A 27,319-nucleotide genomic window follows, 5' to 3' on the forward strand; every position below is an offset into this window, starting at 1 on the left:
AGGAGAGGCAGGTGGCTTTCAGTGGCTGCTTTTATGGATACAATGAACATAACTGCTATAATGAAGCACGTAATTGTACAACTGTATTGAGGTGAAGTTCATGTCACAGAGTCAGTTCTGAAATCACTGTAAAAGTATTAAATGTGGTTGTCAGTAGGTAAAGAAGTGGACCAAGATAAGCAACACTGACAGGCGGTCAGTTTTTCCACTGACAACCACCCACAGATATCTCAAAATATACAAAAGACCAAGACACCGCAAATGAAATACAAAGGAAACTTGGAAGCATGGAAACAGACAAAAGCAAAATTCAAAAGAGACAAAAAGGCATAACCCCACCTATATCAGTCTCAAAGAACACAAGCAAGCTGCCATTAAAGTACAGAACAGGACCACATCCAACTCATCCAAGAAGTTGTCCAGCTCACCTGGAAGACAGTATGAGAAATAAGGGTTAAATGTAAACCCCATAGAACTCAAAGGACATGCATAAAGATGATAAAGAGACATTTTCAAGTTTTTAAGAGAAAGAAACAGGTTTAAGGTGAACTTGTAAGAGAATGGGACATCAGTGTCTAGTTAAATCCAGCACTATAAATGACAGAAGTAATTGGAGCAATATTCTTCACATTTCCAATGGCCAAGTGCAAACTAGGCAAGAGCTCTGATGATGTGTAAATACTAAAGTACTCAATATAAAGGATAAGGACAAAAGATTATTTCAAGATATTACAGAAAGTAAACATGGTTGCTTGGCATGTGGTCAGAAAGAATATGAAGTCCCCATGTCCTCTGGTAGAATCAAGGTCTCAATCAAGCCAAAGAATGCCAAACCACCAAGCAAGAGCCGAACCACAGTATACAAATGTGGGTGGATGGCACAGAGAAAAGAACAGCCATAAGACTATTAGTTTAAAAAAAAAAAAAAACAACAAAACACACACACGCACCCCTAAAAGTGCCTTATCTACACTTGTCTACCTTCATGAGTCTGGTCTCTACACAAGGGCTGAGGCTCCTGCATTACTTCCAAAACTTAGTGATCACTCATTTAAAAACAAACCAACCAACAAACAAACAAACAAAACAAAAACAAACAAAACAGGTCTCAAACATTTCAATCGCTTCATTCACGTCGACACTACACCGCAAGAGAAGAAAGTTCAACATTTTGGATAAACTAACATTTGTACTTTTTTTAATTGCTAAAGTAATTTTTGCTTATTACTATGGTAGAATTTAAACAATGAATGTCACCAAAGACATTGTTTAATATAAATTTCTCTCAACATGGGGACAGCAAGGCTGTCAGTCGATAAATAACTGCCGTTACTTACTTGAGAAAGTAACTCAGATATTTTCCTTGTAAATTAAATGCATTGCTTGACTAGCTGCTTGGGAAAAAAGTGGAATACATAACTCATGTTACTTGTAATGCGTTACCCCCAACATCGCTGTAACTGTACAGAGTTCAGGGCGCCCGATGTATCTGATCTGAGCACAAGCCACAGTGGATCAGCACCTGCAGGTCACAGACTCCCTGTTCTGCTCCTCAGAATCCCAACCTTGAATCAAACAAAGCTATCTATTAGGGATGAGCGAGTACAGCATTATCTGTATCTGTATCTGTATCTGTTAACCATATGAATTATCTGTATCTGTATCTGTACTCGGAGTGGGCGGGGCCTAACCCGGAAGTGGGTGGGATTTAACCTGGAAGTGGGTCATGTTGTCTTGAAATGGGCGGGGCTTTAACCGGTATGTTATTTTAAGCAAGATATGGGTTGATCAGAAATTGTTATATTTATTGCTGATTAGAAAACTATTTACATGACAGCATCAGCATTGAGCTTCAGATCAGTGGTTTTGATCATGATAACAAACGAACTATATACAGAACAAGTTTTGCAACAATGAATACAACACATGCGGTTGCAATTATGAAGTAAAATGTAAGGAACAAGAGTTTTCATTTCAACATAACTTTCTTTTTTTAACCTTGAGCAGTGTGATTTTTTATTAATTTATTTATTTTTTTGGTTCTTTTTTATTTTTTTTTATTTCCACACCAGGTATGTGTGAGTGTGTGTGTGTGTGTGTAACTAATTAATTTGTAATACCACTACTTCCTTTTTTTATTTATTTATTTATTTATGAAATACAGAAAGAAAGTGTCAGACACTCAGTGCGTGAAGTAAAAAAAACTGGTCAGAGCCAGCTGACGGTTTAAAAAAGAAAAAAAAAAAATTCTCCGACAGGCAGAGACGCGAGTCGCTTTTACCAAGCACCACGTCTGAACAAACCCCACGTTTACCAAAACTCTACTGGTTAAAAAGTAAGTACTACAAACAAACCAAAGTAAAAAACAAACCTGAAGCTGAAGAAACCCTAAACGTTAACGGAAAAAAACCCGCAAACCTGAGTGACTGAGGGAGAGAACAGGTCGTTCTTGAACGATTCGTTCATTTTGAACGAATCTTTAATGTGACTCGGGACGAACGAGTCGCCTCGGGGAGTGATTCGTTTAGTCGCGCATGCGCAACATCCTATTAGGTTCTGTACTGGAATTAGTTCACCTGTTTTAGAGTCGTTCGTTCACCTTATGGGGCTGTCATGTGATGAACGAACGACTCAAACCCGAAAACTTGTCAGATAAGAGGCGAGGTGAGCGAATCATAGACTAAAGACCCAGGTAAACAATGAATAAATCTTTTCTGTTTCTTATAGCATTATAGTTTTGTTTTGTTTGTAGTGTGATCAACGTTTGTGTAAGCAGTAGATGTGTTAGGGAGGTAAAACGTAACATTTTAATTATATTTTGCTAAAATGAACGAAATGAACGAAATGACTCGAAAAAAGATTCGTTCATTTTGCTGAACGAGACTCAAAGGACCGAGTCGGTAAAATGATCCGAACTTCCCATCACTATTCTGTGTGTGTGTGAGCAGAGCGGGACACAGCAACACAATAAATCTGTACGTGTGTAGGGGAGGGGCGCTGTGACTAGCCTATCACAGAACGCAGACACAGTAAACTACCCAATGAGAATTTTTATTCAATCCGAGCACAGATATTGACTCGTATTACTCGTATGATACTCGTACTCCGCAAAAGTGCTTTATCCGTGCCGGATACTCGTTTCAGCCGAGTATCCGGCTCAACTCTACTATCTATATTACTTGCTTCATGTAGCAGGGAGCCATTAAAAGGTCAAATGGGTATAAAGACACTTTAAATGCTGTGAATAACAGGCAGTGCACTCAAAAACGTGCGCGCGCTTCAGTCATGGAGAATCACAGCACATCCAGCTCCAAGTTGGCCAACAAACCTTCAAGACAAACATTCAGTTAATAAATGCAATTAATGTAACTGTACAAGTTGAAGATGATGACAGTTGCTATATTCTGCTGGAATCAAGATTTACAACCTGATGAAGCAGTCAGTCATTGGAGGTCAGAGGAGCTAGAAGATACCGCATTTATGCAGCATGAGGCTCATCTACATGGACAAGTATTTGGACAACAACCTAATCAAGTGCTTGGACAACAACCTAATCAAGTGCTTACTAGGCATACCAGAAACTTCCCGGCAGGTGTATTGAGGCAAGTTGGAGCTAAACTCTGCAGGACACCAGCCCTCCAGGACCAAGTTTGGGCACCCCTGCCCTAGAGTATCCTTTCCTGTTCCTCTACGGATAGGGTAAGAAGCTGCCCAGCTGATCTGGAAGACAGTATTAGACTTAAGGGTTAAATGTAAACCACAAAATGCAAAGGAGATGCATAAAAAGCAGAATTTCCAAGTATTTAAGAGAAGGAAATTCATTCAATGTAAACTTGTGAAAGAATACTCCACCAGTATCTGGTTGAATCCAGCTCTATAAATGAGAATTGAAGCAATATTCGCCACATTTCCAAAGGCTAAGTGCAAATGAGGCAAGAGGAGCTTTGATGTGAGGCATATTCTGGCAAATATCGAAGTACTCAATATAAAGGATAACACGCCCAACTCCAAGATCCCAGGAAGAAAGTGAAGTCATGCCCTCTGGTAGAATCAAAGTCTCAATACACCCAAAGATAAGCTGCCAGCAAGCAAACCACTGTACACAGATGTGGGTGGGGAGAGCTGAGAAAAATAGAAAATCTATGAGAATAATTTAAAAAAAAAAAAAAACCTTCATGAGCCAGGTCTCCACATGAGTGCTGAAGCTCCTACATTACTGCCAAAGGTTAAGTGCACAAGCGAATAAACAAACAAACAAACTTTTTCAAAAGGCGCTTCACAACACTGAAACATTCTGGTCTCAAATTATCATCAAACAGTTCAAATGTTTATCTGAAGTACCCATGACCAACCATGCCTGTAACTGTACTGAGTTCGGGGTACCCAATCTATCTGAGCTCAAGCCACAGTGGATCGACACCTGCAGGTCACCCACTCCCTGTACTGCTCCTCGGAGTCACAACCTTGAATCAAACAAAGCCATCTATATTACTTGATTCATGTAGCAGGCAGCCATTTAAGGTCAAATGAGTACAGAAAAGCTTTGAATGCAGTGTATGAGACTTACAGACAGATGGTGCAGTCACAAATGATGTGTGTGCTTCAATTATGGAGAATCACAGCACATCCAGCTCCAAGTTTCCCAACAAACCTACAGGACCAAAACATTCATTTAGTAATGAACTTCAAGAGTTACGAAACATAACAGTATATTCTGAAGTACAACAGGTAAGTGTAGAAGTTCAAGATGAAGGGAGTTGCTATATTCTGCTGGAATCCAGGTTTAAGAGCTGATAAAGTGGTCAGTCAATGAAGGTCAAAGGAGGCCATTTCAGCATTTCTGCAGCATGAGGCTCATCAAGATGCATGCCGGAGTCACTAGTCACAATGAGTGGGCCTTCAGTCAAGGAGGGAATAAATAATATAAATTTTTATATTATTTAAATATAAAAAAAGGCCTCACCTCAGCAGCCGTTGATTCTTCAGGAGGAAAAAAAACAAAACAAAAAAAAAAAATACAACAACGCCCTTAACAGTCAGGAACATACTGGAGAAAGCAAACAATTAAGATTTATATTTGTAAATGATGTTTCTAGAAGTGTAACAGGAACACTGGGATCTGCTTGTGGAAAGCAAAGCCATCTGTGAGCTAAAGAGACCCATTTATAATGAAATGAGATTAAAAAGACCTTGGAATTCTGTAGCACTGATGAAGTCAACAATGAGTGGACTTTCATCAGAGAGTGAAGGGGACATTAAAAACAAAAACAAAAAACACCTGAGCTCTTTAAGATGTCCAGATTACCTATAGGAAGACATTACAGATAGAGCTACGAGTTAACATTGGTCGTTGCTTTAAACTAAAAGCATATAAACATTACGCAAACCAGTTTCTCTTCAGATCCTAAAATAAAGTTAGGGTCTCTATAATTGACAGACAGACAAAAAACAACAGTAAGTGAGCAGAAAATTTTTTATTTAAAATAAATAAATAAATAAATAAATACACACACAAAATCAAGATGCACAGCATCCGTGGTGTGTTAATTAAAAACACAAACCTAGGGTCACAAGAGGTAAACTGACATTAAAAAGCAGTTATCAATGCAGTCATGAATGAACCGTCACTGAAACTCTTTAGTGTGCACATTGCTAGACAGACCTCTTTCCTGTCACTAAGTTTGGGGCACCCCATCTATCTGATATCTGATCTTAAAGAGGGATTGTAAGCTGTTGACCAAGTAAAGTCACCAATTTGCACACAACGCTGTAAATACTGTAAGGGAGGTTTAGTCAAATCTTTGGAAGACTCTTACCTTGCCAGGTGTTGGAAAGAGCTTCTTTGGCGTGGTCAGATGTTTTTAATACCAGACTTGAGGGACTGTTGATAATTTGAGATGACATTAAAAAAAAAAAAAAAGAAAAAAAAATAAAAAAAAAGGACACTTTCTGCATTATGGTATAGCATAACTTGCATCAGAACACTCTTATCAATTCCAGTTTGAACAGCCACCACAACATTGAGGATGTTGAATACGAAGGGTTTAATAACACTAAACTTAGATTAAAATCACATGCACAGCAATGCTTTGCAACCACTGTTTGGTCTGCATCCATAATTGAAAGTATTATGATTCAAGTATATGTTGAAAACCAAATAAACATACAAATGAACCTACACAAGTTTTGTGTGGGTGAATTTTGTTACTCACCCATTTCCAGCAATAACAAAGCAATTGAAATTGAGATTAGCTATTATTCCTCAAATTTACAGATCATTTGTGAATAAAAGTTACAGAAATAATCTCTTTTGAGGAAGTCACTCTTGATACAGCTCTCAACATCCAGGTAACACGCTCAAACTGTGCATGCAGACAAAAACTCACCTGCCTACAGCATTCTAGAAACTCTTAGACCTTGATTAGCTGGTTCAGGTGTGTTTGATTAGAGTTGGAGCTGAACTCCACAGAACTAATGCTGGCTAGACCTGGATTAGATGTTTCAGTACTATTAAAATCACAGCTGTACAAGGAGGAAAAAATAAATAAATAAATAAATAAACCCTAACCTCCATCTTACACTTAAAATTCTGTGAAGTACATTCAACAAAAACAACAAATCTAAAGATTATAAACTTTTTGTACAATCGTTAATCCACAAATCGTTTAACAGACATTTATGCATAGATCCAATAATTAAAATTTTAAAACAACAAAAATCCATTTTATCCTCTAGCTTGGTTTCTCCCACATCCTATGATGCACCACAGCACAGATATAAAAGTTTGTTTTAGGAGATTTGTTTTCATATTTACAAAATGTGTCACAGAAGACTTCTCCATGGTCTATTCTCCTCAAGTTTAAAAATCAGAGACTTCTGGCAGGCAAGTTTCTTGGTTATAATTAGGTATAATTTTGTTGTCTACAGGTTAGATACTTTACCTACAGAATACTAATATAAAAGCAAATCGTTTGCAAGCTTTGTTTGTCAGAGGGATCACCAGCAAAGCAGATGGCAAAAGAGAAGCCGTTCCAAAGAATCAGCATCTCACCCAATCATTGCATGTCAGTCTTTTATAAACGGCCTGTCGATTCCAATGTCTTGTGACATCATGAGCTCTGGGAAACCCCTCAGAAGTTGTGTATATAAGGCCTTCTATTTTCTTGTCTTTCTTCTGCAGATTCTTGTCCTGTGCTGCCTTCTGCGCTTTGCAACTGTAACAAGGATTCTGAGGCGTAATTAGAAACCATGTGCGGTAGTTTATTAAAGGCAGTAGTAGCAGACAGGTACAAAAAACAGGCAGAGGGTCAACACCAATAAAGCAGTCCAATCCGTCAACAATCCAAGGGGTAATTCAAAAGACAGAAGTGAGAAGGCAGGCTTTGGGTCCAAACCAAAATATCAGTCTGATCAGGCAAACTCAGTAAGACAGGTTAAACTGACAATACTTCACAAAGAGTACTAGCAAGGGCTCTGTTTAAATAGTAGTCAAACAGGAAGTGATAGTAGAGGAAGCAGAGTGAGTGTAACACAGTCAGTACCCAGGTGAGAGCTCCCTCTGCTGGTTTGGCATTACAGCAACACAATAATTGACAGTAATGTCTGCCTTTTTTCTTCTTTAGCAAAGCTCTTACTAATACATGTTTCTTCTCTCTCTATTCTATAAACTTTTCTTAATAAATATTTAAAACAACATGTTGTAATTGTTTTATCGACAACGTGGTTGATTAAGAAAGACCACACTTGTGTGGTGTTTTTCTTCTTAAGCCATTTTCTCAAGAAAACAATTACAATAACAAATGTATTTGTTTACAATACCAAAGGATCACATAAAAAGAAAAGGCATACTTGCAATAGGAAAATTGCTCAATTTCCTGAACAAAAACAAAAATGCTAGTTATAAATCACCAGATACATCATTAAATACAGAAAGCATGTATGTATTTAATTATTTTGTATCATGTTTTGTGTTTTTTAGGAATAGTTTGGCTAAACAGGCCAATAAGTGACAAATAACTACTCTTCCATTTTTACACAAATGTGTTATGAAACATTACAAATTATAAATAGAGTATTGAGTTATGATCTGAAGTTATGTGGTGACATGAGTGATTATATATTTTGATCAAATGAACCATAAATCAACTGAACTGGTCCATGTGTTTTTCAGAACATTCTGATTCAAATCAAAGTGGAAACTTTTAACACAGGTCAAGCCATGTTTCGTCTCATGAATAAGTCAAACAGCTGTGTGAAATGAGACATACCAGGTAATTGTCATCCTGAAAAGTGTAGTGTAGTTCAGTGATCCAGTGCCAGTCTCCATTCAGCAAAACTTCCTGCTCCTGCCATCTGAACGCACACAGCACGGAAGCTGTGGGGCCCGAGCTTTGAGGAGTCCATGATCAGCTGTGGAGGAAGGTAAATGTATGAACCATATGAAATTTGTTGTGTACAGATGCTTTGTTGTCTGAAAAATTAGAAATCATAGAGGACATCATATTTAAATATATATATATATATATATATTATATATATTTGGGCTGTCAGTTTAACACGTTAACTCAATTAAGTAGTTATGAAAAAATAAAGTGATTAATGCTGTTAATGCACTGGCCCCACCCCCAGACCTGTACATCATTTTATTATTACACTATATACTATATTTCATACTATTGACTGTTGACAAATATGATGCAGGGCAACAACTCCACAAATGCAGTTATGTACGAAAATTTAAAAGATTGGTGCAAAAAATGTCCCTATATGTGTTTTGTCTCGTATTTATATATGTCACATATCACAGGATATCACAAGGGTGGCATGAGCAATATGACGCGAGTGCTGATTTTGTCCCGATTAGGGATGGGTATCGTTAAGGTTTTAATGGTATTACTACATCTATCGATACCACTTATCGATTCGGTACTTTAATGGTACTCTTATCGGTACTTTTTGTTGTGTTATATAATAACACTTTTTTTTTTAAATGTAAAATAATTATCTATAGCTTAGCAAACACCAATGTTTGAGCAAATATCTATTACACAAACAAAACCAATATGAAGTGTGAAGGGGCTTTGGGTTTGTGTTTTGCTTGGACCAGACGCAGGAAGAGTGGGTTTGTTCACTGTAATTGCAGTGAAAAAAAAAAAAAAAAAAAAAAAAAAGTTGCAAAATGCAGCTAAACAATCATCTGTGGCTAATGTTTATGTTTTATCATGAACACATTCACATAAATTAGTTAACTGTGTTTGGGATTAAAAATAATACAGGTTTGGAACCTATTGCAATGTACACTAAATTGAATGTATTTAATCACTACAAATTAATTTTTAGGTAAGCTCTGCTTTATAATTTCTTAGTATAGTTTATTATTATTTATCTATTTGTAAAAGCAGTACTATAAAGGTATTTTAATGTTTAATATTTATTTAGGCTACTGCATAAAAAAATACTCTAAATATTTAGCCTATATGTAGGCTATATGTAACTGAATGTGTGTTTATTAAATTATTAACATTATAATACTGATTTAGAGAGACCTTATGTGATGTTTATGTCGTTATTTTAACATAGCATACATACCTGAGGAGGCGGATGATGAAGTAGAAGCTAGGCAGTCGAAAACTTTGCATTTCTCTATCTGTACATAATGCACTTTGGCTAGATGTTTTGATAAATTGCTTGTGTTTCCGCCCTTGCAAGCAAAAATCGTGTTGCACTTGTTGCAACGAGCATTGTCCGTGTTCACACGGGTGAAGTGTAACCATACTGTGGATCGTCTGGCTCTCTCCGCCATCGTCACTCCATAAGCGCGAGCTCTCTCGAGCTCTGTGTACTGCGGAACAGACTACATTTCGTGCGTGAGATTGCAAATAACTGCAGTGCAGGCGAATAACGAATATTATCGCAAATTACAAAAGGCTGGTCAGGTAAAATATGCTAGGTAATGTTTATTTAGCAATAATAAATAGGAAATGTATTTTTTTAAATTTCCCCAGTACCGACAGCGGAACCGTTAACGTCAGAGCTTATCGATACTTAAGTCTTTTATAATTAGGCACCGGGACCGATTAAGTACCGGGTTTCGGTACCCATCCCTAGTCCCGATCTATCACAAGCTTAAATGTGATTTTACGCAACAGTTCAGTAAATAAGTAGTTGCTATTGTCTTATATTTTAAACACAATATTATGTGTTTCTGCTTCATTTTGCACAGAACATATTACCTTTGAAGCCATAGCAGAATGCGCACCTCAGAGCAACACAGCGATGTTTAGTTTCTGAACGAATCTGCGTTTTGAACGAACTCGTGAACCAGTGATTCAAAGGCCCATTTATAAAGAGAGCCATTTACTTAATTCCTAAATGAATCAGCCATTTGAACGAATCTGCTGGCAGATTTAGTTTCTTATTTAGAGTATCATTTCATAAACTAATAATAATAATAAATAAATAAATAAAAAATAATAAGAAGAATAAAAATAAAAACATTAAATGAATAGTTCACAACAAAAAAAAAAAAAAAAAAACCTTTGTTTCAAACCTTTCTTTTGTGGAACATAAAAGAAGATATTTAGAATACTGTTGGTAACAATGCTTTTTTGGTTACCAGTGGTGACTTACATTGTAAGAACCAAAAATACTGAGATGTTTATCAAATTATCTTATTTTCCATAGTTTACGTTAGGCCATTGCAGCCTAAATGTTTATGTGTAATAAATTCTATTTTGAATCAAATAAAGTACATTTTATTAAACAAATAATTTCTTGCTGAAGCTACTCTTTGTAATGTCTGTTTGATTCTTTACACAACAATGACTTATCTTTTGGAAGTAATTTCTCAGAGAAATTTGATGTGCAATTAATTCGATTAATTAATCAAAACATCACATATTTAATTAGATTATAAATTTGAATCGACTAACAGCCCTTATATGTGCACATACATACATGACTGTAACGGCAAGACAATGTGGGAAAAACAAAACAAGTCACTAAAACAATATTGGTTTAGTTTAACTCTTTCCCCACAATTGACAGAATATTTTTAAAGTTTTGTGAAAGTGCAAAAATGCTAGCAGTGGCTGGCAACTTAAAAAAAAAAAAAAAAAAAAAACGCTGGTGGGGAAAGAGTTTAATTTTATGGTCTGCCCAACTGCACTATTGAGGGAAGCTCAGGTATTCAAATGATCTGTTTCCAAAATTGAATTCCAATTTAAGTGCATAAATGTTATGTGACTATCCTTAAATTCCAAAGTGGATTCCAAGCATCCACCCTATAAGCGTAAGGTATAACTTAACAAACTTAACAGGGTTAAAATAGCCTGCATTCATTTTGGATTTATAATATGATTGTTTATTAATATTTGTACACAATGCTTGTATGTGTCTTGGCTTAGGGTTCCCCAATAATTTTTCTGTAGAAAATATAATATATTCCAGTTTATTATTGTGATTTTGTGGTAGCGCAAGAAGCAGCATTTGTTGCAACCTAAAAATGCATTGTGCATGCACACCTGCTGGATCTCATTTCTTGCACAAACGATTTGATGTTCAAAAAGCAAAATGTTGCATGTAATGTATAAAGTATCTACACCAACTTACAGAACAGAAATGTGAACAATTTAACTGACCTGTATTTCTGAATATCTCAATATTCTGCTTTCCCACTATATCACACTTACCCTGTTTCACTTTTAAAATAACTACATTCAAAGAAACTGGATGACATGAAATATTATTAAATGTGTATTTTATTAATGATAGTTTCTCTTCAATTAACATTGCAGATACAGAATAAAAAAGAACATTTCAAAAACAGGAGACAAACAGAACCTTAATCTTTAGTGTAAGATTGGTGAAAGTGCCAGAGACAAATTCTGTGCTATATATTATTATTATTGTTGTTGTTGTTATTCTTATTTTGTTCAGTAGTATCAGAAATGCTCATGAAACAATTTGCCACTCTTTTGGAAAATGCCAACATTTTTTTTTCTCCATGAAATGTGACTAGATTGTCTTCATTTTATTACCGTTTCAATTGATATTTACACAATATAATATAAAATACAAGAAAAAAACCTTGTAAAAATATGATCATTAAAATAATAATGTGTAAATAACCAGATTGGTGTCCTCAGCACCAACAGATTATTCTAAACCAAGCTGACATTTACAAACTGGGAATCTGGGGTCTGTTTGGGATGAAACGCTTCATGGGAAGGCTGGCATGACCCTGTTGTTCTCCTTGCCACCTTTGAGAGTTGCAGATTTTTGCATATAATCTGTTCCTAATATTAAAAAAAAGGACTCTTTTGGCACTGCTGATCAAATAAACACTGCGAACAGGGCGTGGGCTCTGGCAATAATGTTATGCTGTTCTGTATGGATTGGTACGACAATGTTTTTTTCCCCCTCATAAGCCATCTCAACTACACTAGTTCCTGGTTTGGTTTCCCCGGATATCCACCAGCGAATCTGAGAAGGCAATATATATGTACCCATCGGTAACTGCCAGCTTTGGTTTCACTTCAGACTTGTAAAGCCTTCATTAGACTAACAGTGAGGCTAATTTAAAAAAAAAAAAAAAAAAAAGGTGTCTAACGCTTAACTGAACATCTTGGCTGTGTGTGACGGGGCAGCTTCATGAATAAACACCTGGACTGTCCAGAGAATGAGAGCTGAAAAATGACCCTCCTGTAAATACACCAGACATTCACTTGACACTCTGCTTTTCTGCTGTTAAGCGATGAGAGTAGAGGTGTGTAAGCTGCCCCTAGTGACTGAAACAGGACTGGCCCTTAGTATAAAATGAGGTAAAAACTGGCCCAGGTCTGCTCCTTCCCCTCTACGATCACTACAGTAGAACGAGAAACACGGATGAGCTGGAGAGCAGTGATGTCATGGCAGTACCTCAGAAACGGTGAGAGAACGTACCGCTCTTAACCTGTGGATGGTGTTTGTGGTGGAGCAGCAGGAGGCACTACAGTGGAGGTTAACAGGTTTTAATGTGCAGTGAACACAACAAATCATGTAATTATTTAGAGACATGGATTTGTATCACAAGCATATATATATATATATATATATATATATATATATATATTGATAATTATACTATAAATTGAATACAGATCTATTTATTATGCACACTTGGAAATGAATGCCGGTACTGTGGGGAAAATAAAAAGCAACAACTGTTTTTCCCTTGCTCATCCATGATTTAACAGGAACATTAAAAATATTTCAGTTTTTTCTCTCTCTCTGAAATTGATGAGCTAAAATGTCCCTCCAGTGCTTCCATTAATGAAATGAATGAAATGTGACCTACTGTGTCTCTTTACAAGCAAATCCTTTTGTTATAAAAATATATATTTTTTCTTTTAAAATAACAATACATTTTTTTCTTAAGTTCTCCCTATCAAGCTGAACAGCAAAGCTGTTTTTCTTTTCTAACAGCAAGTCTCAATAGCTTAGAGCAACAGAGAGCAGCAGAGACACCAGAGCATCATAACGACATCTAGTTTTTCCTCTTGAACGTCGTCTGCTCGGTCGTTCATTTAGGAAGAAGAGCTTTCAGGCCTCAGGAGCGTTTGCATAATGGTGTTTTTCTTCAAAGTAGATACATCTCATTGACCGACCACAAAAAAAAAAAAAACAAACAAAAAAAAAAAAAATCTCAAAAGAAGAACATCACAATTCCACAAATTCTATAACGACTCGGAAAACAATATTGTACTTGAAAACGACAAGTCATGAGAAAAACAACAGGTCAGCCTTTACTCTGTCTCATGTGTCTCTGCTCAGTCATTTTATAAGGGGAATGGACAACTCAGACATTTGGAGAGAAAAAAAAAAAGTATCAAACAAAAGATCAAATCTGAAAAAAATCCCAATGCTACAAAGAAACCTCAAACATATGTACAAGACCCTGTATTCCTTGAGAGAGTATGAACGAGCTGTCTGTGAGAGAATGAACCCCCCTCATCCCTTCAGTTTCCAACCCCTGCGTGTGAGTCATGGTGCAAAGTCAACAGCAGCAGTTTTTTAAGGGTCTTAATAAGTGCCATTCAGAGAAACGTCCCTTCCCGACGCTGTCACCAGATCACGCTGGAAATGCTGGTCTCCCGGGGCAGCAGCGGCAGCATGGCGTTGTTGACGTGCTGCTCCTCCAGGGCCTGCTGCTGCTCGCGGGCCGGATTCCCCTGTGCTCTCTGGCCGTTCAGCAGAGTCATGGGGATGTTGCAGTAGGTGTGTTGGTTGCCCAGCGTGGACAGCGGCGGGAGGGTCCCGGACGAGGGAATGTCATACTCGTAGCTCCTGTAGTAGTGCTTCTGCCGCAGCTGCGTGTGGTACGTGTTGTGGAACGTCGAGCGCAGCTCAGGATGCGCCGTGGCCATGGCGGTAGAAGTTGCTGTGGCCATGGAGATGGCAGAGACGGTCTGCAGCTCTCCGAACGGCCCCTGCTCACTGACGTCCAGCACCTGCTCGTGCGACATCTTGGGCTCGGGCCGCTTAAAGGGCATTTCGTATTGCAGCTGCTTCCAGAACTTGGAGTTGAGCTTGCTGCTCTTGGGTCCCGGCCACTTGATGACCGTCAGCAGTTTGATGGTGTGTTTGAGAGCCTCCACTTCCTGGTAGTTCATAATTCCCCGCAGTTCAGCGCATTCGATGAGAATGACTTTGATCTCGCCGGTGACCAACATGTTGCGCAGCCGCGTCTCCAGCTCAAAGATGCTCCAGCCGCGTCTCACCACGTAGTTGGGCGTCATGACGATGATGAGACGCTTGCTCTGGTCGACGCAGCGAGCCACATCCTCGATGTAGGCTGAGAGAGAGAGAAAGAACGTCAGTTGCTTCTACGTCTTCAAATCCGGCGAAAATATCATTATCATTCTTGTTTTTATTCAACCTATTTTGCTTTGAAAATCACAGCATGCAGATAAAAGAGAAGAAAACACAAAACTGCTGTATGTTTTTTAAGACTTCAAAAAGTAACATTTAACTGAATGTGTAACTTGCTTTTGTACTCGCTGTAATTATTGGTGAAATTTACCAGCAATTTATGAAGAAAAAAGCTGATTTGAAGTCCATTTTGTTCAGTGTAAATGCGGCCATAGCACTGGGTGTGGAGTGAAACTCTCTATCAAAGAACTTCACTAAAGGCTGGAATACACTCTACAGCTTTGTATGATGGGTATGATGGTAACGGACTCTAATTTTTTAGCTTCAGACTAGGGGTGGGCGATACCGGTAGAGACCGTCTCTATTGTGGTTACACGTTCATGTGATGTTGCTGTGCAAAGGGGTCACGAAAACGTATCGTCTGCACAAGTTTTTAAGCATTACGATTTAAGAACAAGTGAATTTAAGTCAGTGAAACACAATCAGCAGTGAAAGAAAACTCATTTGCCTATGTGCGAGCACTGTCGGAGACTGTTTCTGAGCACAGTGTCTGTCATTCATGATAATCAGACAATAAAATAGAGAAAATCTCTCACTGCTCTTGGCTAAATCACTTTTGTAACTTTAAGAAGAAATATACATTTAATTGACACAATGAATAATATGCAGCATTTTTATGCATTTGATTACTTTATACAATGGATGTAGCATTTCTTATTTATTTGTTCTAATGGCGTTTTGTGTTCTATTGCTTGTAATTTAGTTACTTATTATGTAATCGCTGAATGTTTTTTTTGGTTGTTGTTGTTAATGTAGGCTAGTATTAGCTTTTGTGATATTGACACTGGTGACAAGAATGAAAAATTTTGATATCATAAAGACCTTATTTAAAGCAAAAAAGATTTTGGTCATACTTCAGACAATGAATCCATGCAATTGCAGAATATCAAACATGTTCACATTTATTTATACAGAGCTTTTTTTTCTTAACAAAAAACAAGTTTGATATTTTCAGCTGATATATTGTTTTAATTTGTGATGTGTCTCCTAGCAACAAGGCGCACGTTTCTGCATGAGTTTGTTGCGATCGGAACAGTTTTAAAGTCTGGTAGTGTTAGGGTTAGGGTTATCTGATCCTCAGTCGTTTAGTGTCTGATGCCCTAACCTAACCCTAACCCTTTTCCATGACTATTACAAAGTCGTTAAGTGTATGATGCCTACTGTCTTAAAATCTCTTTAGACTTTAAAAGCCATGTAGCACATTCCAGCCTTAAGATGTGAAATAAAAACAGCAGAATGACTCAATGAAAACACAGAACAGGGGAACTGGACAGACATTGAACACAAATCCTGAACTCACAAAGGATCTGAACAAGACTTCCTAAGTTTTATATACTGATCTAATACAGCATTTCTGAGAAAACCAAATGCATTCAGACCTGCACTACTCTGGTCTAAACCTGACGAATGGGGCTGCAAATGACTTTCATTCATTGGTCGCAACTGTGGCTTTAATCTGGTGAAAGAGAGAGTTATGTGTGTGTGTGTGTGTGTGTGTGTGTGTGTGTGTGTGTGTGTCTGTGTGTGTTAGATGACTACACCAGTACAGTGACACATCTAGTCAAAAAGACCTTATTACAGAAATGTTTAATGCAGTGACCAAGCTCTGTGAGTTTTATCTCATATGTCTTCCCTGTTTCTCTCACTCTAACCCTACTTCACAACAAAAAGGAAGAATATAATAACACTGTTCAAACCCCATCCGTCCAAAATCACTCGCTCTCTAAAAGCAGAAACTTCCAAAGCCTAGACTCGTCCCTTAGACTCGTCCAAGTCGATATCATTTCCTACATTCACAACATATGATGGTGTTCGGCTCAACCTGAATCCCGGTTCAACTCAGCGCCACGTCCCAATTTCCCCCAAAGGTGAAGTCTGCAAAAAGGCGCGAGTCAGATTTGTTGACACAAGTGGAAAAGGCCATGGAAGAATACCTCTAAGGAGTCTTGTGTCATCCTGGAAATGATCATTGCTGAAACCTAGACATAAATATTTCAACATTGAAAGTCTGATCAGCCAAATCAGCAGAAAGTCAATCAGAGAAATAAACCAGCGAGGACTTCCACAAGAGAAACTGGCATAACTGTGTCTTTTTGCCTTAGGATTTTCAGTTACGATCACCAGTTTATCCAGTTTAATATGGGACTTGTAGCTGCAGGGCTAACAGAGCTAACAGAGTAACATAGACTTACACTTCCCTTCATTTTAGCTGTTCACATCAGTGAACACGGCTTAAGCTGCTCAGTGAAGAGCCAATAACTTCTAAACGCAAACACAAATCAATGCTTTCTTAGCCCTGATTGTGAGCACCTCGTCCCATATTAACATCTAACAGTCCCCGGACAACAGACATGAATGTAGACAAAACACACACGCAAATGTTCCAGTGAAAAGGGCAAGACAGATGTACGTGTCGAGTCGAACCAGCAAACAAAAACATACAAGTGAACGAGAGAACAAACACAAGCAAATCATGAACAGGAAGCTTCACTCAAAGCACTGTAATAATTATTACATTGAATTGAGAAAAAAATTAAAGACCAAACTAAAATGCTCATCAAACAAAAGGTACTTGAAATGAAAAATGATGCTGAAACTAAAGATGAAACATGAAAGATTCAACAGGATGAAGCTGCTGCACTACACACAGACCACACACACACACACACAAACACACTTACAAACGAATGCAACTTACTTCCAGTGGGGATCAAATCCCTGTCAGGAATGAAGAGTTTATACCCGTAATGCTTTTCCAGAACATCTGGCAGAATCTCCAAAGCAAAACGTTCCTCTTCTCTGGTTTCCTGACTCCACTGGTCTGGATCCACTTTAGTGTAGGACACATATGCATCGTAGTCTTTATTTTCTTAAAACACACACAGAATGGAAAATCACAGTGAAACGGGTTTCCACCACACGAGCAGCATGCATAACCTGCAACTGCAGCAGCATTTATGATCCTGAGCAGTAACTACACTATTCCCTTCACACTGGCAACAGGCTCTAAGACGACAGGTGTTTTCGTCTGTTTATTTGGACAGAAATCACCTCTCAGAGACAGAAAGACAGTCCGGCAGATCATGAGTTGGAGTGTTACATGAGGAAGCGCCAGGTTCGGTATCGGCTTCGGCAGAACGTGCTACACTGATGTCGACTGAGTAGATCTACTGTATCTAGCTGTATCTGTCTGTCAGGCCATGGAAAATTAGCTTCTGTCTACCTGGAGAGGCACAATAACAGAATGTCTGATAACGAATTAAAGTCAAAGGTGTTTTTCTGTTCCTTTGCCTCTCTATTTCTCATCTGCCTTCTCCACCAGCTTCAGAAGCACCGGTTACCAACCGCAGGCTTCACTGGACTGAAAGCGGAAGTAACGACTCACTGGAGCAAGACTCAAATCAGAAAATTGAAAAGATCAAAACATTTGAACATCAACTAATTTGATATAAGCAATTAGAAGAAAGGCCAAGAGAAACAGCTGACTGCAGGTGTTGGCTCATATGGTCATTGTGCAAGGCAGAAATGAGTGCTGAAATTATTTATAAAACATGTTATGATTATTTAATAGGATTTATATATTTATTAGGCGTTTCAATATTTTTTGGTATCCCTATATGCAATTAGCCTATACCTGTGGGACGCAAGGGTGACACAAAAACAACCAGCAACAAATCCCATTCTAGCAATATGTTAATGTTCATGAATATATATTTGGACAATAAAGCGTTTTAATGCCTTGTGCCTTCACAGATTCCCGATTTGTGAAGAAGGAGAAACTGATCCACCATAGCAGTCAAAACAAGAATAGCAGTGCTCTACCTAGACTTTCTAATATTTCTTACCTCCATCCACATCCTCACTGCCAAAGTGATTTCTGTAGAAGAGCATGAGTTCAATTCTGTAACACTTATACAGGGACACCAAAAATATCAACATCAGCAGAATGGCTCCCAAACCTCCAGCCAGCTCCACCGTATACATGAGTTCTGCTGAGAGACAGACAGAGACAGAGAAAGACAGTTATAACACTCTCGACATACATCAGCAAACGCTCGTGCTGTCAATCAACAACGTGATCGGGTCAGACTGAAACGTCTCTCCCTCGGTTTTGGACGCTTGACGTTGTTCATTCAATCCTGTGTGTATTAAACATGTCAAACAAATGCCAAAGAGAGCGAACTCTTCCTGCGTTCCTGTGTTTACCAACACAGACTGATCACACTGACTGTTGGCACGACTACTTTACTAAAGTGAAGTACAAAAATAAAAGTACAGATACTGAAGGATCCTTAGATCCTTACATGCAAATTATTGTGTTGTGTTTAAATTTTATGTTTGTTTTTAATTTCATTTATAATCATTTATTTACATAATCATTTAATAATCATTTTATAATCATTAGTCATTCACATAATTCATATTTAATTATTTATTTGATTATTTAAGTATTTATCATTTATTCATCTATTCATATATATTGTTCATTTATATTATTCATTTATATGTTTTTATATTTTATATTTCTTATTATTTTCCTTGCTTATGCATTTTCATTATTGTTCAGTTCCATGATTGTGGGGTTTCATGAATTGTTTGGTCTAAGAAATAGATAACGGGGATGTTTATGGAAATTCAAGGTTTATGAGATGTTAAATCCGTTTGATATATCATTGTTCTTTGAGCTGTACTCCCCAGACGAAGTTTGAACATTGAAACATGCGCAACTAAAACTGTTCAATAAAATCTGTTATACCTTTTTACCATCATCACTTCGTCTCCTGCTTCTGCTCATCTCTGGCTTCCATCGGCCAACTTCATAACTGACAGAAACCTGCTGTTATTGTGGGTTAGAGTCCCGCATCTACTGTGGGTTAGAGTCCTGCATCTTTTGTGGGGTTGGGGTAACTACAGCTTGCTGACTAGTTGTCCTGTTACCGAAAGACTGATATTTTCTGACGGGATCTGGTGTCCGGGGCTGGATCCTAATTGTCTGGCGTGGGGACCTGATCTAACAATACTCTAATATTACTATAGTACAAGCAGTGTTGGGGAGTAACTACTTACATGTAACAGAATTACGTAATTTAATTACAAAATAAATGTAATTCTAATTAGTTACAGTTACTGAGAAAAAATGTAATTAAATTACAGTTACTTTTAAAAAATATTAATGATTACAAAGAAGGTTACATCAATTTTTTCACACACACACCCACTTACAGATTTAATTGACTTCTTTCATAAATTGCATTGACTGCTCTAAAAAGAGACACCAATGTTTCAGGATTTTGGGACACAGAAAAGGACACATGCTTAATGTTTTATTTTTTATTTGGGTTCATGCATAATTGCTTTTTCCCAGGCATTGTTAGATGCCAGTGTTTCCTGTCATAACTATGCAAACATTTGATTTTAAAACCAGTATCATAGCTATTAAACTATTTCTTGTTATTATTTTAAATCTGTCTTTAACCTCAGAATAATCTCAAAGTAAATCATTTGTGGTGGCTGTGCTTTAAATTGAATTATTACACAGCTCTGTGGAATGCTTGTTTCTGATTGGTCAGTCAAGACATTCCAAGGTGTGTTATTCCTCAATAACAACTGGTAAAAGCTAATAACACAGACTCATCTGGGCAACTTAAGTCGACACTACACGCTTGATAGTTTTTCTTGGTGGACGCTTTGTGTTTGGTTAGCTAATAAAATATTAAGACTCAATTCAATATTATGTTTACAATTTCTTAATTCTGCCATCCTGGTATCGTGGACTCGCTCTATTGTTTCATACAAACGCAGCTGCTACCATTTTGTTTTGTACACTGTAATGGATTATCAGATAACTAACAACTAGTACTGTAAGTACTAGTACTTAATTATTTATGTGGTGAAATGCTGTGTAATAAAAGTGGTATGACTGCACTGTATCCCTTAAATGTCTGTCTAGTTTGAACTTGCCGCCTGTTAGCAACTGATTTCTTCACAGAAGCTTTGCGTTTGAATATTTAAACTCCGAACAGTGCTTCGTGTCAAATTAATAATGTACATCCGGTCAGTTGTTATTTCAAAATAAAGATGTATATTATCCCTTTCTTATTATAATCTTAATTCAATGGTAAGGGATTTTGAAAGTCTGACAGTAATCAGTGTTGAGTGCTACTGTAAGGTTAACTGCCTAGTTTACATGTTTCAAAATTATTAAAAATTATGAAAAGTAATCAAAAAGTAATAAAAAGCAATAAGTTACATTACTTTAAAAAATAAATTGAAAAGTTACACAAGTTATGTAACCCTACAGCTCAAAATACCTGGTGAAGGGGGGCTTGTCATACGCTAACAAAACATTAAACATTAAAATATCAAATTAGGTTACTGGCACCTCATGTGTGCAAACAAGTTAAAAACACAACATAAACAAATTGTATTTAAAAATGAGTACAAAATGTACTGAAAAACAGTATGGTAATGCAATGTATGATTTCTATGGTAAAGCAATGTATGATTTTAAAATGGTTTTCAAATGATGAATTTTGAAAATTTAGGTTTTCAATTGATATTTACTTTCTTATGATTTCTATTGCATGATAGGGAAAAAGGCAACAAAGAAAATCTTTTTGTGACAAAGGTCAGAACTCCTGTTGGGATGTAGATTTTTGAGGTGCACTCTTGTCATAAAATAATCTATTACTTTTCCTTCACAATTTGTAACACAAAACAGTGGTAAAACATATATTTAGGAGTCTTAGACCTTTCCAACGCAGTATAGTTTGTCATGATTACATTAGGATTTATTGGTAATATGGTGCAGTAAACTGAGGGGACGGACAGTTGACAGTTAAAAGGTTAAAATTCATTTAAAACTGCTTGATCAGCGGGTTAGATGCATGTGCATTAATTTGCATTAATGTTATGTTTCGCTTTTACCCCATTACGACAGTGGTATGTAAACGTGGACATGTCCGCATTCAAGCATTTCATTCAGTGGGCTGTTTCATTCAAACAGCTCACCCTACAGCAGATTTACTTAACAAACCACCGACAGTGGTGACCTAAATATGACTTTCATTTACAATAAATCGGCATTAGTAACTTCTCGCACCATCAGTCACGCGCACACTCAAGATCCGAGGAGATTCAGACTTATGAATTCAGTGAATTGTCGACTGGAGACTCCTTCTGACCGGATCATTTGAATCAGTGAGTCATTTTACTGGAACCTCGCTCTGACCGGATCATTTGAGTCTCGAGTTCGTGACTCGAGAACAGCAGCAATCCGATCAGTCCAATTCACAAATGAATTGTGCAATTTGCTAACCGATTTAGGAGGTTCATTAAAAAGAATCAGCTTATTGACGAATCAGACACCGCTATCGTGTCTCCGAGCAGGTGACAATTTGTCCTGTTCAAAATAACGAGGAACAACATGTTTTTTAAAAAATGTAGTGGAGAAAAAAGTACAATATTATGCTTTGAAATGTAGGGAAGTACAATTTTTTTTAGATCTACTGTATCTTGCTGTAAAATAAAAATACTCCAATAAAATACAGACACCTGAAAAATGTTTTTAATTACGGTAACAAATTGAAAATACTGTTACTGTCTCCCACTGAAGTGCAGGTCATTCCACCAGACATCAGGCATTCAGGGGCTGATCACACCTGTCCAGATGAGGCCAGAACCACCGACGCATTTGTGATGTTCTTCTCTGTCGAGTGTCTGAAAAAGTCCTGCCGCTGCTGTGATATTAAATCGGCGAGGACCATTCGTTTCTGCTCGGCCGCACTGGGTGGATAAAGATGAATCTGCTATAAATGGCTGCCGAGTTCATGCTGCGACAGACCCAGCAGACATCGCCCTCGTGCTCTCGTGTCGCAGCAGGTCTGCATCAGCAGCTCTGTTCATCGCCGGTGACACTTTGGATTGTGTCAGAGAGCAGAGACGATGGCTGCTTTCGTGTATTTGTGTTCAATGTTCTGGAATGAAGGATGGAAGCTGATGAACTCACTGTTTGTCAGAGGAAACGGCCTCATTGATACAACAGATGCATCTGCTGCGGCTGCTGGGATGTCGAGATGTGCCGTTTTTCAACTCCTTGAACTCTCAATGTGTCTGTTGGGGAAAGAAGTGTGGATAGATCCCACAGGTTTTGTGATCTGAAGGTAACTGGTCATTAAAAGTGTAACCCTTGGACGTAGGTTCAACAGGACATGCATTCTTAGGCAAACAGATGTTTCTGTTTCCATTATCTGAGCCATTGGTTTTAAAGGAAAAACAAGTGTCAAGCGTCGCAGTGGACTAGAATCAGTCCCTGTGGACATGTTTTGTCAACAGCACTGAAGGCATGAAATAAACATAAACAGAGTGAGGAGTGAATCTCAACTGCAGCATAATCTGCCCAGCTTCATTCTCAAAGTCAATCTCTTTCATGTACAGAATGAGGGGATCCGTCTGCCATCAAAGCCATTTTCAGATTCATATTTTAAAAGAGAAATGATTTACTATGTAAAAATATTCTCAACTTAAGTCATTTAGGTCTCTAAGGAAGAAACAAACCTTGATGTTGCAGAAATTTCCAGCTAAACAGGGTGCAAGATGTTAAGAAGCATCATTCACAACCTACAAATGCAGACATGGAAACGCCTGTCTGAACTCAGCAATAAAAATAAAAAAAAAACACAGAGGTATTTCTACATTTAGGTTTTTTTTTTTTTTTTTTTACAACTTGATTACTTTAAACAATATGGTTACAGACAAAAGCAGTGTTTTTCAGGCCTTTTGGAAAATCAGGAAGGATACTGGTTGCCAGAAACTGGTCACACTGACCAATTACAACTGGATCTTAAAGTAAAACTACTTTAACATTGGCTTGTTTTTCACCAAAACTGAGAGCAGCCGGTAAATGATCAGTGAGCCACCACAAACACCATAAAACCAAAGAGTGTTTCTGGAAACAAGCCTTCATTATACATTTCCTTTCTGGCAATATTGCCGACTACTGACGATCGCACAGACACTACTGGAAGAGAACTGAAGTGAGCTGGATTATGCCGTCACTAAATCAACGATAAACTAACTTTAACTGAAATATTGATTGTTTACTATTGTTCTCTTTTTAGCAGAATAGATTTGTTTGTTGTTGTTGTTTTTTTTTTTTGCATTATTGACACACTATTGTTCCTTCATATGAATATGTATAAACGGAATAGAAAACTATAAAATTGCACAGAAGAGTTATGAGCAGCTCACAGCTGAACAAACGATGGTTTCAAACGTTAGAAAGCACTGCTCAGTCCTAGTTCGTGTCTCTTACCCCTCTTGCTGAGCTGGATGTTGGCTTGTCGTCTGCCGTGGCCGTTTTCCACATAACAAGAGTAGTTTCCCAGGTCACTCTCCTCCACGGCGTCTATGGTCAGCGAGATGGAAACCTCCTGCTCTCCCAAATGCTCCCGAATAGTTCTGGAATTGAGGAGAGAAGAAGGGGAGAACTGTTCAACAACAACTTCTATGACTCAAGTCAAATTGACTCTCAAGTTCACGCTGAACATAACCTCCTCTCTGCATTATCGCTCCTCTACATTTGTCCGGTTACAGAAGGAAGTCCATTTCTCAAAACTATGAATCTGTTGAACCATTTTTTTTTTATTTCAAACCAAAGACAATATGGGTGAATTACATCATGCGACACCATTCATCACTGGCTGAACACACGGTCCTCAGCATGCTGTCACTAATGAGCAATGTTTTCATACACACAACAGTCAGGATGAAGAAAAAGGACTACAAATTAATTTGCTGTGGCTCCAAAAATAAAACTTGTGCTTTACAAGAGATTGTCTGTTGTGATCCAATGTTGATATAGATTTTAAAATCTGACCGTGTACATTTTATAGCCGATTTTCCTCAAATAAGGCTCTATTCCACCTACATCAAATTGTATATCTAAGAATTGTTCAGATTTGATTGTATTTTTAAACCTGTATACTCACTACAATTTATGTACATCGTTTTTGCAAAGTTTTATGAGCTATTCAAAGGTTTTTGACAACCTGTTTTGTTAAAAAGCGCTGTATACATAAACTTGATTGATTGATGGTAAATTATATCAAAATAACACATTTATAAAAACCAAGGGATGTTTGGGGGATGATTTTTATAGTTTTTAGAAAATGTAACTTAGCCATTGAGGAAAATATTATTAACTACAACCACTCATCTGGAATACTGACAGTGAAGAAAATGAAGAGCTGACAGTTAATAAAACACTGAAATTTTAATTAACAGAATCCCATCCTTTATAAAACACAAACACACACACACACGCGCACGCACACAAACGACTGTCAAGCCTTCACCAGCACTGTGGTGATGAACAAAATAACAGGGTTTGGAAAAGAAAAAACTGCCTTTTCTTTGCAGCTGCCATGGAAACTACATCTACAGAGAGAGAGGAGGAGGAGGAATTAATGTCATTTAAAAAAAATTGTTTCTGTTCCTGTTTATAAAGAATGAGCTGACGTTCTGCCCTCTTCTTGTTTGTGAATGTTTGACATTGTTACAGTGATGTCAGGACCGACGAGTCCAGTGGCTTAGCAAACATCAGACTCATTACAGCGACTGCAGTGGACAAAGCTGCGAGACCCAAACCTAGTGGATCTCAAGTGCCCATCACTGTGCATTCTGGATGTCTCAGATTCAGAAATGAAATTTTACTGTCATTACTGTCAGCGCTTCACTATTGGCAGGCCGTGATTTCTCATTCAGCCACTGGCACAGTCGGTCTCAGTCGAAATGGACATAGAGAATGACAAACTGGCCTTAGGATCAGTTCTGATGAACTGACAGCTGACACACTTGTAGAGAAACACTTGCATTCAGACAGCCTGAAAACTGTAAAGAGCTCTGGGCTCATTCTGATGCTCATAGTCAGTGGAGGTCAGTGTGAGAAGAGCTGCATACAGACTGTATTATGAAACTAATATATATAAATATATGGGGTGTAACGATACATATATTCGTACCGAACCGTCACGGTACGGGCATCTTGGTTCAGTGCATGAGGCCTTACAACGAATACAGGCAATTCACCCTCAGTCCAGAAGGGGGCGCCTGCAGTAATACAACGCTGTTTAATAACCGCCAGCAGAAGAACAGCGAATGCCAGGAGTTGTGCACTTGAAAACAAAGACCACTAGACAGTGACCATGTGCTGATTCTAAACATGTCTCTCACTGATAAAGGAGTATAATGTTACTTTAAAGGCTTGCGCACTCAACTGTCTGCGAAATGGAGCTTTGTGCTCTTGTATCCTACCGCTCTCATTCGGCACAAATCCAAATATTCCATAATATTTCCATATTTGCGATGCATCCAAATGCTAAACTGTTATTTATTATATAAATTATAGACTTTGTACTTCAGTCACGTTCTAACGGTGACACAGTGAGGCGGGCGCGCTGATGTTTGGTTCACTGTGTTTTATTTTGATAAAGTACCAACTGTGCTGTCAAGTTAGCAGTGCTAGAAGCCTGGAACTGATATGTTTTGTGTTTGTGTGCGCCGGCACGATTACTTCAACTGTCCTCATACCAGCAAAATCAACTTAAACAACAACAAAAAAAAGAATATTTCTTTCTTCCATTTGCGTTTCCTTTCTGTCACAAAACTGAACTGAAACTCAGCAAATATACGTTACGTGTCGCACAGTTTTTTCCTGTCTATCAGTTAACTAAATTTAATATATTTATTCCTTGTATATTTTGTAGCCTATATATGACATTATTTTTATGTAAAATTTAGTATTTTCACGTGTGTGGAATTTTTTTTTTTTAATTTTTTACTAATGTCTGTTTAAATAAACATAAATGCCTAAACACACCTGTTAAAATGTCTTGTCTCTCACATTCAGTTACAAATTACACTACAAGAATTATGCCTATATAAATGATATAGGCTATTTTCAGCTCAAAACAGACAAATTTTACATAAATAACTGTTTAGATATTTGAATCTTACCTCACACTCTTCCTTGAACAGGGATTGTACAGGGATTGTAGGGTTGGCAAAATTTTAACAAATCATTTAAAAGGAACAAGCTGCCCATATTTTCCTCCAACTGCTCTTATGTGTCTAGAATATTCTGCTTTGAGATGTAGTTCAGGTGAGCACACATTCAGTCAGATTCTTTGACCCTGATACTCGTCACGCTGTGATTAACATTGCATGTGCCTGAACTGCATTATTAATGGAGCCAATGAAATTTAGATGGAGATTACAAGAGAAAGAAGCTTGTCTGTTCAACTCCATCCCGACGGCTCAGGATTAATAGGATGCTTTTACTCAGGAGGTC

General features: G+C 37.7%; 1 protein-coding gene across 8 annotated transcripts in view; it reads right to left on the minus strand.

Moving 5' to 3' along the window:
* Window positions 1-11,758: 11,758 nt before the first annotated feature.
* Window positions 11,759-27,319, minus strand: part of il1rapl1b (interleukin 1 receptor accessory protein-like 1b) — a 133,792-nt gene continuing 118,231 nt past the window's right edge. For 5 of the 8 annotated variants that reach the window (XM_051123458.1, XM_051123456.1, XM_051123460.1 and 2 more), the window contains 5 exons: window positions 24,284-24,429; window positions 18,816-18,962; window positions 17,669-17,839; window positions 16,905-16,949; window positions 11,759-14,833 (listed from right to left, as the gene is read on the minus strand). In XM_051123458.1, the coding sequence (XP_050979415.1) occupies window positions 14,103-14,833; window positions 16,905-16,949; window positions 17,669-17,839; window positions 18,816-18,962; window positions 24,284-24,429 (1,240 nt within the window). In that variant the 3' untranslated portion in view covers window positions 11,759-14,102. The remainder of the gene's footprint in view (window positions 14,834-16,904; window positions 16,950-17,668; window positions 17,840-18,815; window positions 18,963-24,283; window positions 24,430-27,319) is intronic. The other 3 variants (XM_051123461.1, XM_051123463.1, XM_051123462.1) reach the window with 3 other exon arrangements.

The sequence above is a fragment of the Labeo rohita genome, chromosome 11 (assembly GCF_022985175.1).
Source record: "Labeo rohita strain BAU-BD-2019 chromosome 11, IGBB_LRoh.1.0, whole genome shotgun sequence".
Lineage (NCBI taxonomy): Eukaryota > Metazoa > Chordata > Actinopteri > Cypriniformes > Cyprinidae > Labeo > Labeo rohita.